Source organism: Muscardinus avellanarius (assembly GCF_963383645.1).
Source record: "Muscardinus avellanarius genome assembly, chromosome: 3".
NCBI classification, from domain to species: domain Eukaryota; kingdom Metazoa; phylum Chordata; class Mammalia; order Rodentia; family Gliridae; genus Muscardinus; species Muscardinus avellanarius.
In genome coordinates, this window is record NC_137788.1 from 25850333 (window position 1) to 25866652 (window position 16320).

A 16320-nucleotide genomic window follows, 5' to 3' on the forward strand; every position below is an offset into this window, starting at 1 on the left:
GGCCCCCGCCTCCTCTCCTCCCGCCTCAGCTGCCTCTCCCGTCCCTCCCTGGGTCCCCCTGCCGCTCCGGTCTCATTTCCTGGCTCGGGCGGCGGTGCCCACGGACGCGCACCCCCGCGGGGTCGGGCTCCGGCTTCCCCATGGCCCCCCAAGCCTCAGCCGTTGGCGGGGGCGTGGCCGGCGAGTAACAGGTCTCCCGCCCCGCTCTCCGCGGGCCGCGCAGACAAAGACATTCCACCGCCCCGCCCCCTCCGCGCACTCGGCCCGAGGGGAGGAGACACGTGTCCCGCTAGCGCCGAGTCACGTGGAGCAGAAAACGAACGGAGCCCGCGGCCGCTCGCGCACGCGCACCAGGCCCTGGCCCGGCGGTCGCGGAGGCGAGCGACGCGCGGGGAGGCGACGTCTCGGGCGGCGCGGCGGTGCGCAGGCGCCGTGGCCGGGCCCGGGACTTTGTTCTCCGCGGAGCAGCCCAAGGGCGGTGCCGGCGGCCGCTGCGCACGCGCGCGCCTCACTTCCGGTGCTCTCTCGCTGGGTCGCTCGGGTCGGCTTCGGTCGCCGTCGCTCCCGCTCTCGCCGCCCTGCCAACCGCCGCGGGGGCCTGTACCGCCGCCGCGTCGCTCTCCGGCCCGCCCGCCCGTGCTCCCCGATGCAGCGCCGGGACGACCCTGCCGCGCGCATGACCCGGTCCTCGGGCCGCAGCGGCGCCATGGACCCCTCAGGTGTCCACCCCTCGGTGCGTCAGCCTCCGTCCCGGCAGCCGCCGCTGCCTCACCGGTCCCGCGGCGGCGGCGGAGGGCCCCGGGGGGGCGCCCGGGCCTCGCCCGCCACGCAGCCGCCGCCGCTGCTGCCGCCCTCGGCCACGGGTCCCGACGCGACGGTGGGCGGGCCGGCGCCGACCCCGCTGCTGCCCCCGTCGGCCACAGCCGCGGTCAAGATGGAGACTGAGAACAAGTACCTGCCCGAACTCATGGCGGAGAAGGACTCGCTCGACCCGTCCTTCACTCACGCCATGCAGCTGCTGACGGCAGGTAAGCGGGCCTCCGAGCCCCGGGCTCGCCCGCCGCGAGTGGCCGCCGCTTTGTTCCCGTCGCCTCCCGTCCCCTGGGGACCGGGCCTTGGGAGCTCGGTGCTCCCGGGGAGTCCGGACCCCGCGCTCCCGCCCGGCCCAGGGTGCGAGGGAGGACTCGGGGCTGGCGCCAAGGCCCGAGCACGACTCGGCGGTCTCCGGGCGCCGAGCGCTTGATGGATGGTGCTGGGCTCCCGCCCCCTTCCCAGCCCTTCTCCCTCCCTCCTCCTGCAGCTGCCCGGCGCTCCGAGCGCTCAGATCCTTCCAGAAAGAAACCTTTATCTCCCCGCTTCCCCCAAAGGGAAAGCCGTTTTGATTGCGGGCGGCGGGGAGCGGCTCAGCCGAGGGTGTAGGAGGTGAAGACAGCCGGAGCGGGGAGGGACCGCGGGAGGCAGGGCCGAGGCTGAGGCGGGGTAAAGTGGCCTCGGCGCTGGCAGGAGCTAAAGTTGTTCCCAGACAGGAGCGACTTGTGGGAATCAGCGGGAGAGGTTTTCCAATCCGATTTCCGACTTGGGCCAATCCAATGAGAATTGCTACCCGGCCCGAAGGTTGTTCCTCTTTTTATTCCAACATGTGTTCGTCATCATTCAAGAAAGGGGGGGAAAATAACCCGACGGTGAAAAAGATTCGGTGGAGGGAGGTAAGGGACTACAGTACAGTTCTCATGACGTCCCCTTCATCAATGGGATGAAGAATGTAAGGAAGTTGCACGATGCTTGTACCTGAAAGGCTTGGTGTTTTTGTTTAGTTTTTGCTTCAGTAATGAAATAGATTAGGAATGGTAGCCTTTGTTCTCTGTCTTATGGACTAGCACTTTTTTTCCTGATCAGCACTGCCAATTACTTACACACAGATACGACAATCTCAAACCCTCTCTTTGACCCTTGTTTCTAAGTTAAACCATTCTTTTAATAAGTATACCTGGGTGCAGTGGCGAATGCCTGTAATCCCGGTACTTAGGAGACTGAGAAGGCTGAGACAGGATGATCTCATGTTTGAGACCAGTCTTAGCAATTTGGCAAGACCCTCAGCAACTTAGCAAGATCCTGTTTCAAAATAATAAGGGGGAGGGTTGTATCTCTGAGGTAGAATCTTATGGATTCAATCCCCAGTACCACAAAAAAGAGAAAAAATGTGATGCCTAAATTTTATTAAGCAAGTAAAAATGCACAGCCCTCAGCACTGAATGAGTAGTTTTTTTGTTTTGTTTTGTTTTTCAGTCCTGGGGATTGAACCCAGGGTCATTCTGTCTCTGAGCTACATGTACCCCAGCCCCATTTTATTCTGAAACAGTCACATTAAATTGCAGAGGGCCTCACTAAGTACCTGAGGCTGGCAGTGAACCTGCCTTCATCTTGTCTCAGCCTCCCAAGTACTGGGATTACAAGTGTGCCAACATGCCTGGCTTCTGAATGCGTAGTTTGATCCATTGGTGAGACTGATAAAGTGACTGTTCCTTAGGAAAAATTAAGTTCCCTCCCTTTGTTATCTCCTAACATTGGTAAGGGGGTCTTTACTTTTTCTTGGTACTGGGGATTGAACCCAGGGGCATTCTACCTCTGAGCAGGTCCCCAGCCTTTTTAATTCTTATTTCTTTAGTACTGGAGATTGAACCTTTGACCTTCTACCTCTAAGCTAAACCCCCAGCTATTTTTTATTCTGAAACAGGGTCTTGCTAAATTGCTGAGTTTGTCCTTCAATCCTCCTGTCTCAGCCTTACAAGTATTGAGATTATAGATATGTGCCACCACATATGTGGCATACAGGTATGTGCCACCAGCTTCATTTTTTTTTTTTTTAACATGGTCTCTCTAGGTTGTTGAGGCTGGCCTGGAACCTGTGATCCTCCTGTCATAACTTCTCAAGTACTGGGTTACAGGCATGCACCACCACACTGGCCAAGTCTTTACTTTTAAACACAGTGATCAATACAAATGATCAAAAATAAGAACATTTAGATAAACGGCTTACATTTTCAACTCAGTGAGGCTTTCAGCAACTTAGTGAGACACTCCTTCCAAATATAAAATAGGACTGAGGGTGTAGTTCAGAGGTAGAAGGCTGTTGGGTTCCACTCCTAGTACCATACACACTCAAAAAAGTCTTTGTGTATGGTATTGGGGATTGAACCTAGGGCCTTATACATGCTAGTCAGTGGACCTACCACTTAGTTACATCCCCAGCCTACAAGGATTGTTTTTATATTTATTTATTTGTTTATTTTTTGTGGTACTCAGGATTGAACCCAGTGGCCTTCTACTCCCAAACTACACCCCCTGTTCTAATTTATTTTTTACATTGAAACAAGGTCTCACTAGTTGCTGAGGCTATCCCCAAACCTGTGATCATCCTGTCTCAGCTTCCCAAGTACTAGGATTACAGGCACGTGCCACCACACCTGGCTATCTTTAATTAATTTATTTATTTATTTATTTATTGTGGTACTGGGGATGGAACCCAGAGGCATTCTACCTCTGAACTACACCCCCAGCCCTATTTCTTATTCTTTATTTTGAAACAGGATCTCACTGAGTTGCAAAGGGGCTAAGTAGTAGCTGAAGCTGTCCATCTACCGCGATTCTCTTGTCTCAGCCTCCCAAATGCTGGGATTACAAGCATTGCTACCACGTCCACCTGTTTTTTTATACTTTTCAAACTGGCTTGCAAATAATAAAACACTAGGTGTTTGAATATGGAAGCATGTACATGCAGACTCAGGAATGCCATACTAAGTGGTAATGCATTTGTAATTTCTTTTGTTCTATCATTAGAGTCTACCACCATACCACCCTGAATGTTCCTCTCTCATCTGATCATTAAAAAAAACTCGTCAGCTGGGCATGGTGGCGCCTGCTTGTAATCCCTGCACTTGGGAGGCTGAGACAGGAGGATCACAGGTTCATGGCCTACCTCAGCTACTTAGTGAGGCCCTGGCAACTTAGACCCTGTTTTAAAATAAAAAATAGCTGGGTGTGTTGGCACATGCTTGTAATTCCAGCATTTGGGAGGCTGAGACAGGAGGATCACAGTTTGCGGACAGCCTCAGCTATTACTTAGTGAGGCCCTTTGTAATTCATTGAGACCCTGTTTCAAAACAAAGTATAAAAAATAGGGCTGGGGTTATAGCTCAAAGGTAGAATTCCCCTGGGTTTCATCCCCAATACTGCAAAAAAAAGAAAGAAAGAAAAAGAAAAAAGTAAAATAGGGCTGAGGGTGTAGCTCAGAGGTAGAATGCCTGAGTTTAATCCCTGATACCACAAAAAAAAACCCCAAAACTTGTCACTAATGTTTTCTTCTAATCATTGTGTCTATGGTGTTTATCTTTTCAAAGATTGTTTCTATCCTTTGGAGATTAAGGAAAAAGATGGTTTCTAGTAGCCAGGCATGGTGGCACACGCCTGTAATCCCAAGTACTTGAGAGGTGGAGACAGGAGGATCACTGGTTCAAAGCACTTAGGACTGTGACTCTTAGGCACCTATGCCTATTGCTTATAAGGTATTTGAGACCTAGACCCCCATTCTTTCTATACTACCCACATAGTCTGTCCTGACCCTTTCCACAGTTTATTTTGCACATATACCAGTTTTTGATGTGCTGTATGCTGTAAATCATGTATTTGTTGATCACCTATTCTTCATGGTTAGAGTATCAACTCCACCAGGGCAAGAATCTCTTGTTGACTTTGTTCACCACTGTTCTCCTATACCTGGAAGGGTGCTGTCCTGAGTGGCCTCATTATGAAAGAATATTGATTTTCATTGTATGATAGAAAAATATCGACATAATTCTAAGGGATGTATTTTGTTGTGTGTGTGATACTGGAGATTGAATGTAGGGGCACTCTACTTCCAAGCTACACATCTCATAGCCCTATATTTTAAATTTTTATTTTGAAACAAGGTCTCACTAAGTTGCAGAGGGTCTCATAAGGTGACTGAGGCTGGTCATGAACCAGCAGTCCTCCTGTCTCAGCCTGGGATTACAAGTGTGCGGCACCATGCCCAGCTCAGGTTTTTTTGTCTCTGTGTGTGTGTGTGTGTGTGTGTGTGTGTGTGTGTGTGTGTGTGTTACTGGGAATGGAGCCAGGGGCTTTCTATCTTCGGGCTATACTCCCAGACCTATTTTGTATTTTATTTGGAAACAGTGTCTAAGTTGCTGAGAGCCTTACTAAGTAGCTGAGGCTGGCTTTGAACCTGCGTGATGTTCCTGTCTCAGCCTCCCAAGTACTGAGATTACAAGTGTGCGCCACCACGCCCAGCTGGTTTTTGTCTTTTTTGACACTGGAATTGAATCCCACTGTGTCCTACCTATACCCCCAGGCCTACTTTATTTTTTATATTTTATTTATTTATTTATTTATTTTTGTGATACTGGGGGTGGAACCCAGAGGCTTTCTACCTCCAGGCGATATTCCCAGACCTATTTTATATTTTATTTGGAAACAGGGTCTCACTAAGTTGCTGAGAGCCTCACTAAGTAGCTGAGGCTGGCTTTGAACCTGTGCGAGCCTATCTCAGCCTCCCAAGCGTAGGGATTACGAGCGTGCGCTGCCCCGCTGTTATTTTTTTATTTTGAAACAGGGTCTCACTAAGTTGCTTAGGGCATTGCTAAATTGCTGAGGCTAGCCTTGAACCTTCAATCCTTGTATTGGGATTATAGATGTGTTCCACCATGCCTGGATTGGAATGTAGGTCTTGAATATAGACTTATCTATTAGCAAAATTGATATTCAGCTGTGGTGACAATTAAATGTATTTGCAGACATGTAAGAGACTTGCAAGGAATCAGCCTGCTACTTATGCTTGTTTTTTGAAAGGGAAATGATTTTTTGTATTAATTTATGTAATAAGCATAAAATGCTGTTATATATGTCGATGTTCTTTTTTTGCTTTCTACAGTTAGAAAAATAGAAGTTAGTATAATTGACTAAGGAGTAAGTAAACATTTAAGAGAGATTAATAATCCAAACATAGTGACTCCTATAATTCTAGTACTTGAGACAGGAGGATTGCAAGTTCATGGCCAGCCTCAGCAATTTAATGAGACTCTCAGTAATTTAGCAAGACTCTTTTTCAAAAAAGAAAGTAAAAAGCCGGGCGTGGTGGCGTACGTTTGTAATCCTAGTGCTTGGGAGGCTGAGACAGGAGGATCGCAGGTTCGTGGCCAGCCTCAGCTACTTAGTAAGGCACTCTGCAACTTTGTGAGATCCTGTTTCAAGAAATAAAGAATAAAAAATAGGACTGGGAATATAGTTCAGAGGTAGAATGCCCCTGGGTTCCATCTCCAGTGCCCCCCCCCACACACATACACACAATAAAAAGTGAAATCAGGCTAGGGGTGTATCTCAGAAATAGAATTACTCTGGGTTCAACCTCCAGTACAAAAAAGAAGAAAAAAAGATAATCACCAGATCTTGCTGGGTGTGGTGGCATATGCTGGGCTTGTAATCCCAGTACTTGGGAGACTGAAACTGTGGAGGATTGAAGGTTTGCAGCCAGCCTCAGCTACTCAGCTATTTAGTGAGGCTCTCTGCAACTTATTGAGACCCTATTTCAAAATAAAGAACTTAAAAAAAAAATCGGGCTGGGGGTGTAATTCAGAGGTAGAAGTCCCCTCTCCCCTGTTCAATCTCCAGAACACACAAAAAATGAATGAATGAATGAATGATTAGGAGTATATCTCAGAGGTAGAATACCCCTGGATTCAATCCCCAATACCACATACCAAAAAGAAGAAAATGTATTTTTATGTGGGTTCTTTCTTTCCTTTCCTTTCTTTTCTTTTCTTTCCTCTCTTTTCTTTTCTTTCGTGGTTCTAGGGATTGAACTTCAGGCATTCTACCTCTAAGCCATACCCCCTGCCCAATTTTTTTTTTTTTTTATAGTACAGGGAATTGAACCTAAGATTGCTCTGTTTCTAAGCTGCACTTCTCTTCTTCCCCCACTTTATTCTTTTATTTTTTATTTTGTAATGCTGGGGATTGAATCCAGGGGCACGCGATCTCAGAGCTGTACCCCCAACCATATTTATTTGGAAACAGTATCTCACTAGGTTGCTGAGAGTCTTCCTAAATTGCTAACCTCTTATCTCAGCCTCCCCAATATTAGGATTATGGGCATATGCCTTCATCCTTGGCTGGGTAAAAATGTTTTTAGAGATAGAAAAATAAGCCTTGTACATACCTGTAATTCCAGAACTTGGAAGGCTTCATAAAGGAGGATTGCCAATTTGAGACCAGCCCCATAATATAGTGAGACCCTGTTTCAAGATAAAAAGGGCTGGGGGTGTAACTCAGAGGTAGAATGCTCTAGGGTCCAATTGTCATTACCCTCACACACATATCTACCTACTTCACACACACACACACACACACACACACACACACACACACGATCTTACATCATTGCCATTGGAAATGTGAATTGCTATACCCACTTCTTTTGGTTTTATTTATTTTCAGCAATCAAACCCAGGGGCATTCTACCTTTGAGTTACACCCTTAGCCTTTTTTGAAACGGGATCTCAGTATGTTTTGGGAGTCTTGCTAAATTGATGAAGCTGGCCTTAAACCTGCTTCCTATCTCAGCTTTCCAAGTACTGGATTATAGGCACCACTCTGCTGAGCTAGAATCCATCCACCCCCCACCTCCACCCCTGTGTGGTATTGGGGATTGAACCCAGGGGCTTGGTAGCACATGCTTGTAACCCCAGTGACTTGAGAGACTGAGACAGGAGGACTGGAGGTTTAAGGACAGCCTCAGCAACATAGTGAGATTCTCATCAACTTGGCAAAACCTTGTTTTTAAACAAAGATATAAAAAAGGCTGGGGGTTTAGCTCTGAAGTAGAATGTTCCTGGGTTTAATCCCCAGTACCACATGTGTGTTTACCACATGACACGCACACTTTTCATGTTCATAGGTGATTTAATCATAATTACCAAAATTGGAAATAAACCAAATGGCCTCCAGTAGTGAATAGTTAAACTATCCAAACCTCGGAATACTATTCAGCAGTGTCAAGAAATTAACCTCTAGAGCCGGGAGTAGAGCTATTACTTCTAGGAGTTGAGGCTGGCCTCCAGCCTGGATTCTTCTATCTCAGCCTCTCTAGTATTGGGATTAAAGCATGTGCCATCACACCTGGCTCCAATTTTATTATGTATTTATTTGGTACTAAGGATTGAACACCCCCCACCTTATTTTTTATTTTTACTTTGAAACAGTATTTCACTAGGTTGAATCTCACTAGTTGCTAAGGCTGTCCTTGAACCTGTGATCCTCCTGTCTCCCAAGTATTGGAATTCAGGCATGTGCCACCATGCCCAGCTATACAGGACTTTAAATTTGAGCTTTGGGAGGATTTTTTTTTTTTTCCCGAACCAATACTTACCCTTTCTCCATTCTTAGCCAATATTGTATATAACATGTGAGTTTTTATGTTTTTCTGAGGGGTTAGTCTACAGATTTTTATCAGATTCTCAAAAGGGCCTAAGACCCCCCCCCAAAAAAAAAAGGTTAAGAATCAATTGCTTTAGTGCTCTTGCTTGAAGTAATTATTTAGATATATAAAGAATGGAGTCTGATGCTGGGTGTGGTGTTACATGCCTGTAATCCCAGTACTTGAGAGGCTGAGAAGGAGGATGGAAGGTTTGAGACCAGTCTCAGCAATTTAGATAAGTTTGTAGAGTTTTTGAAGAGGAATGACAATTGTACATTACAGATAAAGCCTAGGGGGACCCGGTGGCCAGATGAAAGCCCTTCATTCATGAAACTACAGTAAGATGCTTCTACAGACACATTATCTCATGAAATAGACAAGTAATATGAGATGACATGTATGGGAAACTAGTTGTCTCAAAGGTCTTGGCTTCAAAAAGTGGAATCAAATCTCTTTAAGTCTCAATGAGCAGAGTGAGCATTGTAGTGCATGGCTGTAATTCCATGACTTCAGAGGCTGAGGCAGGAGTTCACAAGTTTGAGGCCAACCTGAGCAACTTAATGAGATCTTGTCTCAAAATTTAAAAATCAGGCCACATGTGGGAGTGCACACCTCTAATCTCAGTGGGGAGGTTTGCAGGTTCTAGGACAGCCTCAGCAATGGAGTGAGACTCAGCAACGTACCGTGTAAAAGAAAAAGGGCCAGAGTGTAGCTCAAAGGGAGAATGCCCCCTGGGTTCAATCTCCCACAACCAAAAAGAATGGAGTCTCCCCCTCACACACAAAGATAGTAAATTACTGGACTTGGTGATTCTAAAAGATAGTACTTACCATAAGGTATAGGGAGAATTCTAAATTTGGGAGTGATAAAGTCATATGAATCATTAAGAGAAGTTGGGGGTGTTAGTGGTACATTTCTTTCACTCAAATCTTTATAAGCTGGGTGTGATGGCACACACTTGTAATCCTGGCATTTGGGAGGCTGAGACAGGAGGATCTGGGTTCGTGACCTGCCTCAGCTACTTAGTGAGGCCCTTTGCAACTCATTGAGACCCTATATCAAAATAAAGAATAAAAAGCCGGGCCTGGTGGCGCAAGCTTGTAATCCCAGCACTTGGGAAGCTGAGACAGGAGGATTGTGCTGGTTCGAAGCCAGCCTCAGCTACTTAGTGAGGCTCTCAGCAACTTAATGAGACCCTGTTTCCAAATATAAAATAGGTCTGGGAGTGTAGCTCAGAGGTAGAAGACCCCTGGATTTCATCCCCAGCACCATAAAAAATGAAGGAAGGAAGGACGGACAGACAGAAGGACAGGCCAGGCGGGCTGGGGTTGTAGCTCGGACATAGAATGCCCCTAGGTTCCATCCCCGGTACGGGGTGGGGTGGGGGATATATATAAAATACTTGTTGTGTATCAGGCATTGTAGACTGGAAGATACCCAGCTTAGTGATTGGAGTCCAGAAATTGTTAACAGAAGGGTGATGTGGTTAAAAGTAGGAATCCAGTACACCAGGAGTATAGAAAATGATACAATCCCTGACCTTTTAGAGTAGATTTGCAGTGACTGTTGCCCTCCTAGAAACACTATCTCTGGATGCCTTAGTCAGAAAATCTTTACCATTGTCTTGTTCCTTATTTATACTGTATGAAATGTTGCTTATAACCCTAGTATTGGGAAGCTGAGACAGGAGGATCACAGGTTTGAGCACAACCTCAACCATGTTTTATTTTTGAAACATAGTCTTGTTAAATTGCTGAGACTGAGCTTGGTATGGTGGCGCATGCTGAAATCTCAGCATTTGGGAGGCTGAGGCAGGAGGACTTCAGTTACTTAGTGAGGCCCTCTGCAACTCAGATTTTGTTTCAAAATAATAAAAAATAAGGTTGGAGCCGGGCGTGGTGGCACATGCTTGTAATCCCAACATTTGGGAGGCTTAGACTGGAGGATTGCAGTTCGGGGACAGCCTCAGCTACTTAATGAGGCCCTTTGCAACTTAGATGTGGTTTCAAAATAAAGAATAAAAAATAGGGCAAAGAGTATAGCTCAGAGGTTGAATGCCCCTGGGTTCCATCCTCAGACCCGCAAAAAAAAAAAAAAAAAAAGGCTGAGGGTGTACCTCAGAGGTAGAATGCCCCTAGGTTCCAGCTCCAGTATGGCTAAATAAATAAATAAATTGCTGAGACTGTCTTCAAACCTGCTATCCTTCTGTCTCAGCCTCCCAAGTACTGGGATTATAGGCCTGCACTGTAGTGCTTGGTTGAACTGTAGACTTTTAATTATACTCCCTTTGTTAATGGTTCTGTAACTCTTTATTTTCTTCTTCTTTTTGTAGTACTGGAGATGGAACCCAGGGACATTCTACCTTCAAGCTACACCCCAGCCCTATTTTTTATTCATTATTTTGAAACAGAGTCACTGAGTTGTAAAAGTCTCACAAAGTAGCAGAGGCTGTCCACAAACCTTTATCCTTCTGTCTCAGCCTCCCAAATGCTGGGATCACAAGCATGCGCCACCATGCCTGGCTCGTTCCATAACTTTTTAAACAATGTGAAGGCATTTTTAAAATATTGAGACAGTGATTATTGAAATAAAACTGAAAGCTAAAAATAAAAGAGTAGAAAGCAAAAGACTAAGAAGCAACTTGAGCCTTGAATAAGAGTGTGTGTGTCTCTCTCTGTCTGTCTGTCTCTGCCTATCTCTCCCCCACCCACCCCATGTCTTGAGATTGAACCCAGGGACATTCTGTACCCCCAGCCCTATTTTCTTTTTATTTGGAAATCGGCTCTCACTAGGTTGATTAGTCTCACTACTTGCTGAGGCTGGCTACAAACCCGTGATCCTTCTGTCTCAGCCTCCCAAGTATAGGGATTATAGGTGTGTGCTGCCAGACTCAGCTCAGATTAACACACATTAAGTTTAGTTTTACCTTACTGTGCTGGCCAAGTAAGGTTTCTGGAAAGTGGTAGAATTTGTAGTTAAATGGCTCAACTGTGCGGTAGTAGTTAAATAGAGGGACACAGATAAAGGACACAGATAAAGCAAAAGATAATTTGTTCCACCTTCAGCTCCTCAGGAATGTTTTCAAGTCAGAATTATGGCATCATTTTCCCTCTTTTTTTATACTGAGGATTGAACCCAGGAGTGCTCTCTTAGTTACAGCCCAGCCCCCCTCCTTTTTTTTTGGTAGTATTGCTGATTGAATCAAGGGGTATGTTACTTCAGTTGTACCCAGCCCTTTTTTATTTTTCCAAATAGGTTCTTGCTAGGTTGCTGAGTCTCACTTAAGTTGCTGAAGCTGCTCTTGAACCTGCGATTCTATCTTAGACTCCCAAGTACAGGGATAACAGGCATGTGCCACTACATCTTTCCATTCCAACTTTTTAAAATTTTTTTTATTTAGAAAAGGATCCTCTCTAAGTTGTTGATATGGACCTCAAACGTGCAGTCTTCCTGTCTCAGCCTCCTGAGTACTGGGATTACGGGCATATGTCACTATGCCCAGCTAGATTTTTAAAAATTCCTTTATGCCGGGCGTGGTGGCGCACGCTTGTAATCCCCGCGCTTGGGAGGCAGAGACAGGAGGATCACGCAGGTTCGAAGCCAGCCATGCGCGCTGGCTTAGGAGACCCTGTTTCCAAATAAAAATATAAAATAGGTCTGGAAGTGTAGCCCGGAGATAGAAGGGCTTCCAGGAACCCCAGTACTACCACCACCAAAAAAAAATAAATTCCTTTATCTCCCTTTCCCCCCATTTTACCCACTAGCTTTGTTAAAGTTTGTTTACTCATCAGGAAACATTGAAGCCAGGTATGGTGGTGCACACCTGTTAATCCCTTAGGAGGGTGAGACAGGAAGATCCCAAGTTTGAGTCCAACATCTTCAGCAACTTAGTGAGACTGTTCCCAAATAAAAAGTAAAATAGGGCTGGGAGTGTACCTGAGAGGTAGGCGTCCCCAAGTCCATTCCCCAGTACAGTGGAAGGAAGGAAGGGAGCTATTGAATGATTCTGATAGAGGCTTTAGGTGATGTTGGAAAAGCTTGTAACTGCTCTTGTTAGAAGCAGGCTTTGGGTTTCCTAGTCAACTTCATATAGCTTTGGTACTTTCAGCCTATCAGTCTATCTATAATTAGCACATTCATCTGAACAATTTGGTCTTATTACACAGTACTCCATGTTATTGCTTTAAGCAGTCTTGGAAATTTGCCTTTATTTACTAGAGCAGAAATTAAATTACATTCTGTCTTTTCTACTCAGAAATTGAGAAGATTCAGAAAGGAGATTCAAAAAAGGACGATGAGGAGAATTACTTGGATTTATTTTCTCATAAGAACATGAAGCTGAAAGAGCGGGTGCTGATACCTGTCAAGCAGTACCCAAAGGTAAGGCAAAAAAATGCCTCGCTTCTCTGAATTAACATAATAGGTCAGAAAGTCATTGGCTGTGAGAAAGACTTCGAGTGATTGCAGTGCGTGGGATCTGAAGCAGATGAAGCTTCTCTTCCATGCTTGCAATATTTATTTCTGGCAGTTGAAACATCTAAGTCCATAACTAATAACATAGCTATAGTCAGAAAGGAAATACTGTCATCTTATTATCAAAAAGAATTTCTTTCTCAGATATTTGTATAGGCTCCAAGTTCAAAGAAAAAAAATGAAGGTTTACCAATTGCTCTCTGTCAAGCACCTAACCTGGAATCTAAATCAAAGAAAATACAACAAATTGTTGACTAGATGAGGCTAATTTTATTTCTTACCCAAAGTTTACATTTTTGTGTGTTTGTGTGATATTGGGGACTGAACTAAGGGGCATTCTACCTCCATTATACCTCTAGCACTTCTTATTTTTTGTTTTGAAACAGGATCTCATTAGATTGCTGAGAATCTCACTAATTTGCTGAGGCTGGCCTTGAACCTGCAATCCCCTTGTCTGTCTCCCAAGTATTGAACCAGCATACCCAGCATCATGTTTTTATCAAACGTGTTACCAAAGGGTTTTGCATGTCTTGTTCTGAGATTACTGTCTTGAAATGTTTATATGTTAAAATGTTTATGAGCTGGGTGTGATTCTAATCCCAGTACTTGGGAGGCTGAGACAAGGATTGTAGGTTCAGGGATAGCCTCAGCAAGAAGTAAGACTCTCATTAACCTAGTGAGACCCTGTTTCAAAATAAATATAAAAAATTGGGTTGGAAGCAGGGCGTGGTGGTGCATGCTTGTAATTGCAGTACTTAGGAGGCTGAGCAGGAGGATTGCACAGGTTTGAAGCCAGCCTCAGCTACTTAGTGAGGCTCTCAGCAACTTAGTGAGACCCTGTTTGCAAATAAAATACAAAATAGGTCTGGAAGTGTAGCCCGGAGGTAGAAAGCCTCTGGGTTCCATCCCCAGCACCACAAAAATTTAAAAAAAAATAGTTTGGAGTCTGACATGTTGGCACATGCTTATAATTCCAGTATTTGGGAGGCTGATACAAAAGGATGGCGGGTTCGAGGATAGTTTCAGCAAGTAGTGAGACTCTCATCAACTCTGTTTAAAATATAAATAGGACTGGGGTTATAGCCTGGAGATAGAATGCTTATGGGTTCAAATCCCAGTGCTACACACACAAAAAGAAGTACTAATAAGCCGGGTGTGGTGGCGCATGCTTGTAATCACAGCATTTAGGAGGCTTTGACAGAAGGATCATGGTTCGTGGTTCAGGGACAGCCTCAGCTACTTAGGCCCCTTTGCAACTCAAATGAGACCGTCTTTCAAAATAAAGAATAAAAAATAGGGCTGGGGGTGTAGCTCAGAGGTAGAATGCCCCAGGGTTTCATCTCTGTACCACACTCAAAAAAATGTAGTAATAGGTTGAGGGTGTAGCTCAGGTAAAATACGTCTGAGAAAGGAAGATTGTGGGTTCACAGCCAGCCTCAGTAACTTAGGCTCTGTTTTTTATTTTTTAATTGTTTTGTTTGATTTTGTTTTTGGTGCTGGTAATGGAACCCAGAGGCATTCTACTTCCAAGTTATTTCCCCAACTCAATTTTACTTGTTTGTTCTTTATTGTGGTACTGGGAATGGAACCTAGGGACATTCTACCTCTGAGTTACACTCTCAGACCTAATTTTTTTATTTTGAAACGTGGTCTTAGTAAGTTGTGGTTAGCCTCACAAATTGCTGAGGCTGGCTGTGAAATTTGATTCTCCAGGCGTGGTAGCACGGACCTGTAATCCCAGTACTTGGAAGTGTGAGACTGCAGGTTTGAAAACAGCCGCAGCAATTTAGCAAGACTCACATCAACCTAGAAAAACCCTGTTTCAAAACAAAATATAAGCCGGGCGTGGTGGCGCACACTTGTAATCCCCGCACTTGGGAGGTGGAGACAGGAGGATCTCGCAGGTTCGAAGCCAGCCATGCTGGCATAAGAGACCCTGTTTCCAAAAATAAAATAGGTCTGGGAGTGTAGCCCGGAGGTAGAAGGGCTTCCAGGAACCCCAGTACCACCAAAAAATAAAACAAAACAAAACAAAAAACAACCAAAAAAAAAAAAAACACAATATAAATTTTGAAAGAAGGCCGAGATATCCGGGAGTCGTGGCACATGCCTGTAATCCTAGTACTTGGGAGGCTGAGACAGGAGAATCATAGGTTCGTGGCTATCCTTAATGAGGCCCTTTGCAACTTAGACCCTGTTTCAGAATAAAAATAGATCTGGGGGTGTAGCTTAGAAGAATGTGGTTTCAATCCTCAGTACCACAAAACAAAAAAGGGCTGGGGTATATTTCAGAGGATAATGTCCCTAGTTCAATCCTCAGTACCACAAAACAAAAAAGGGCTGGGGTATAATTCAGAGGATAATGTCCCTAGTTCAATCCTCAGTACCACAAAAGTAAATATAGGGCGAGGGTATAGCTCAGATATAGAACATCCCTGGGTTCCATCCCTAGTGCACCACCAAAAAAATAAAAATTCATGTTTAAGTATTGAAGGTTGCAGTACACACCTGACTATAACACGAAACCCAAATTCAGGTCTAGGAACTGTCACTTTCTAATTGTATAATGTTCAGCTCACTTAACAGTACATTTCAGGATATCCTTCAGTAAAACAGAAATGGTAGTACTCTTATCTATTCTGCAGTGTTGTTGAAGAGCAAGTGACATAATATATATGGAAATGTCTTATAAGAGCCATTTGTATTTAAAAATTTGTGTCCCTTCTCTTTCAGTTCAATTTTGTGGGGAAGATTCTTGGACCACAAGGGAATACCATCAAAAGATTGCAGGAAGAAACTGGTGCAAAGATATCTGTGTTGGGAAAGGGCTCAATGAGAGACAAAGCCAAGGTAAGCTCATATTAGTAAGGCAATGTCTTCTAGTCACCCAGTATGCAGCTTATGGAAGCATTTTGTGTATCTACAAAGTAGGACTCTAGCTTTCATTGGATGCAGGAAGTTATAAAACCACATTACCTTATTTGCTTGATAACCCTGGAAGAGCCTAGATGTGTTCTGTCTTTTGCCTCATACTAATAGAAACAATAGTAGCATCTCTGGCATTAGGAAAATGATGTCTGAAAACTTGAAATGGGAACTACGTGTGCTAAAACTTACCTAGACTATTAAAACAGCACATCTCCTTTCCAGAAACAGGAAAAAATGAAATAGTAGCGGGGTGGTGGCACATGCCTGTAATCATAGTATTTGGGAGGCTGAAACAGGATGATGGCAGGTTTGAAGCCAGCCTCAGCAACTTAGCAAGACCCCTGTTTCCAAATAAATAAAAGAGGGCTGGGGGTGTGGCCCAGAGGTAGAAGGCCTCTGGGTTCCATCTTCAG

At 44.9% G+C, this 16320-nt stretch overlaps 1 protein-coding gene across 2 annotated transcripts in view; it reads left to right on the forward strand.

Moving 5' to 3' along the window:
- Window positions 1-527: 527 nt before the first annotated feature.
- The window catches only part of KHDRBS1 (KH RNA binding domain containing, signal transduction associated 1), a gene marked incomplete at both ends in the record, with an annotated part of 39175 nt that continues 23382 nt past the window's right edge, over window positions 528-16320 (forward strand). Inside the window, 3 exons of one of the 2 annotated variants that reach the window (XM_080693411.1) lie at window positions 528-1028; window positions 12762-12886; window positions 15713-15829. In XM_080693411.1, coding sequence (XP_080549537.1) covers window positions 647-1028; window positions 12762-12886; window positions 15713-15829 — 624 coding nt within the window. The remainder of the gene's footprint in view (window positions 1029-12761; window positions 12887-15712; window positions 15830-16320) is intronic. The other variant, XM_080693410.1, reaches the window with a different exon arrangement.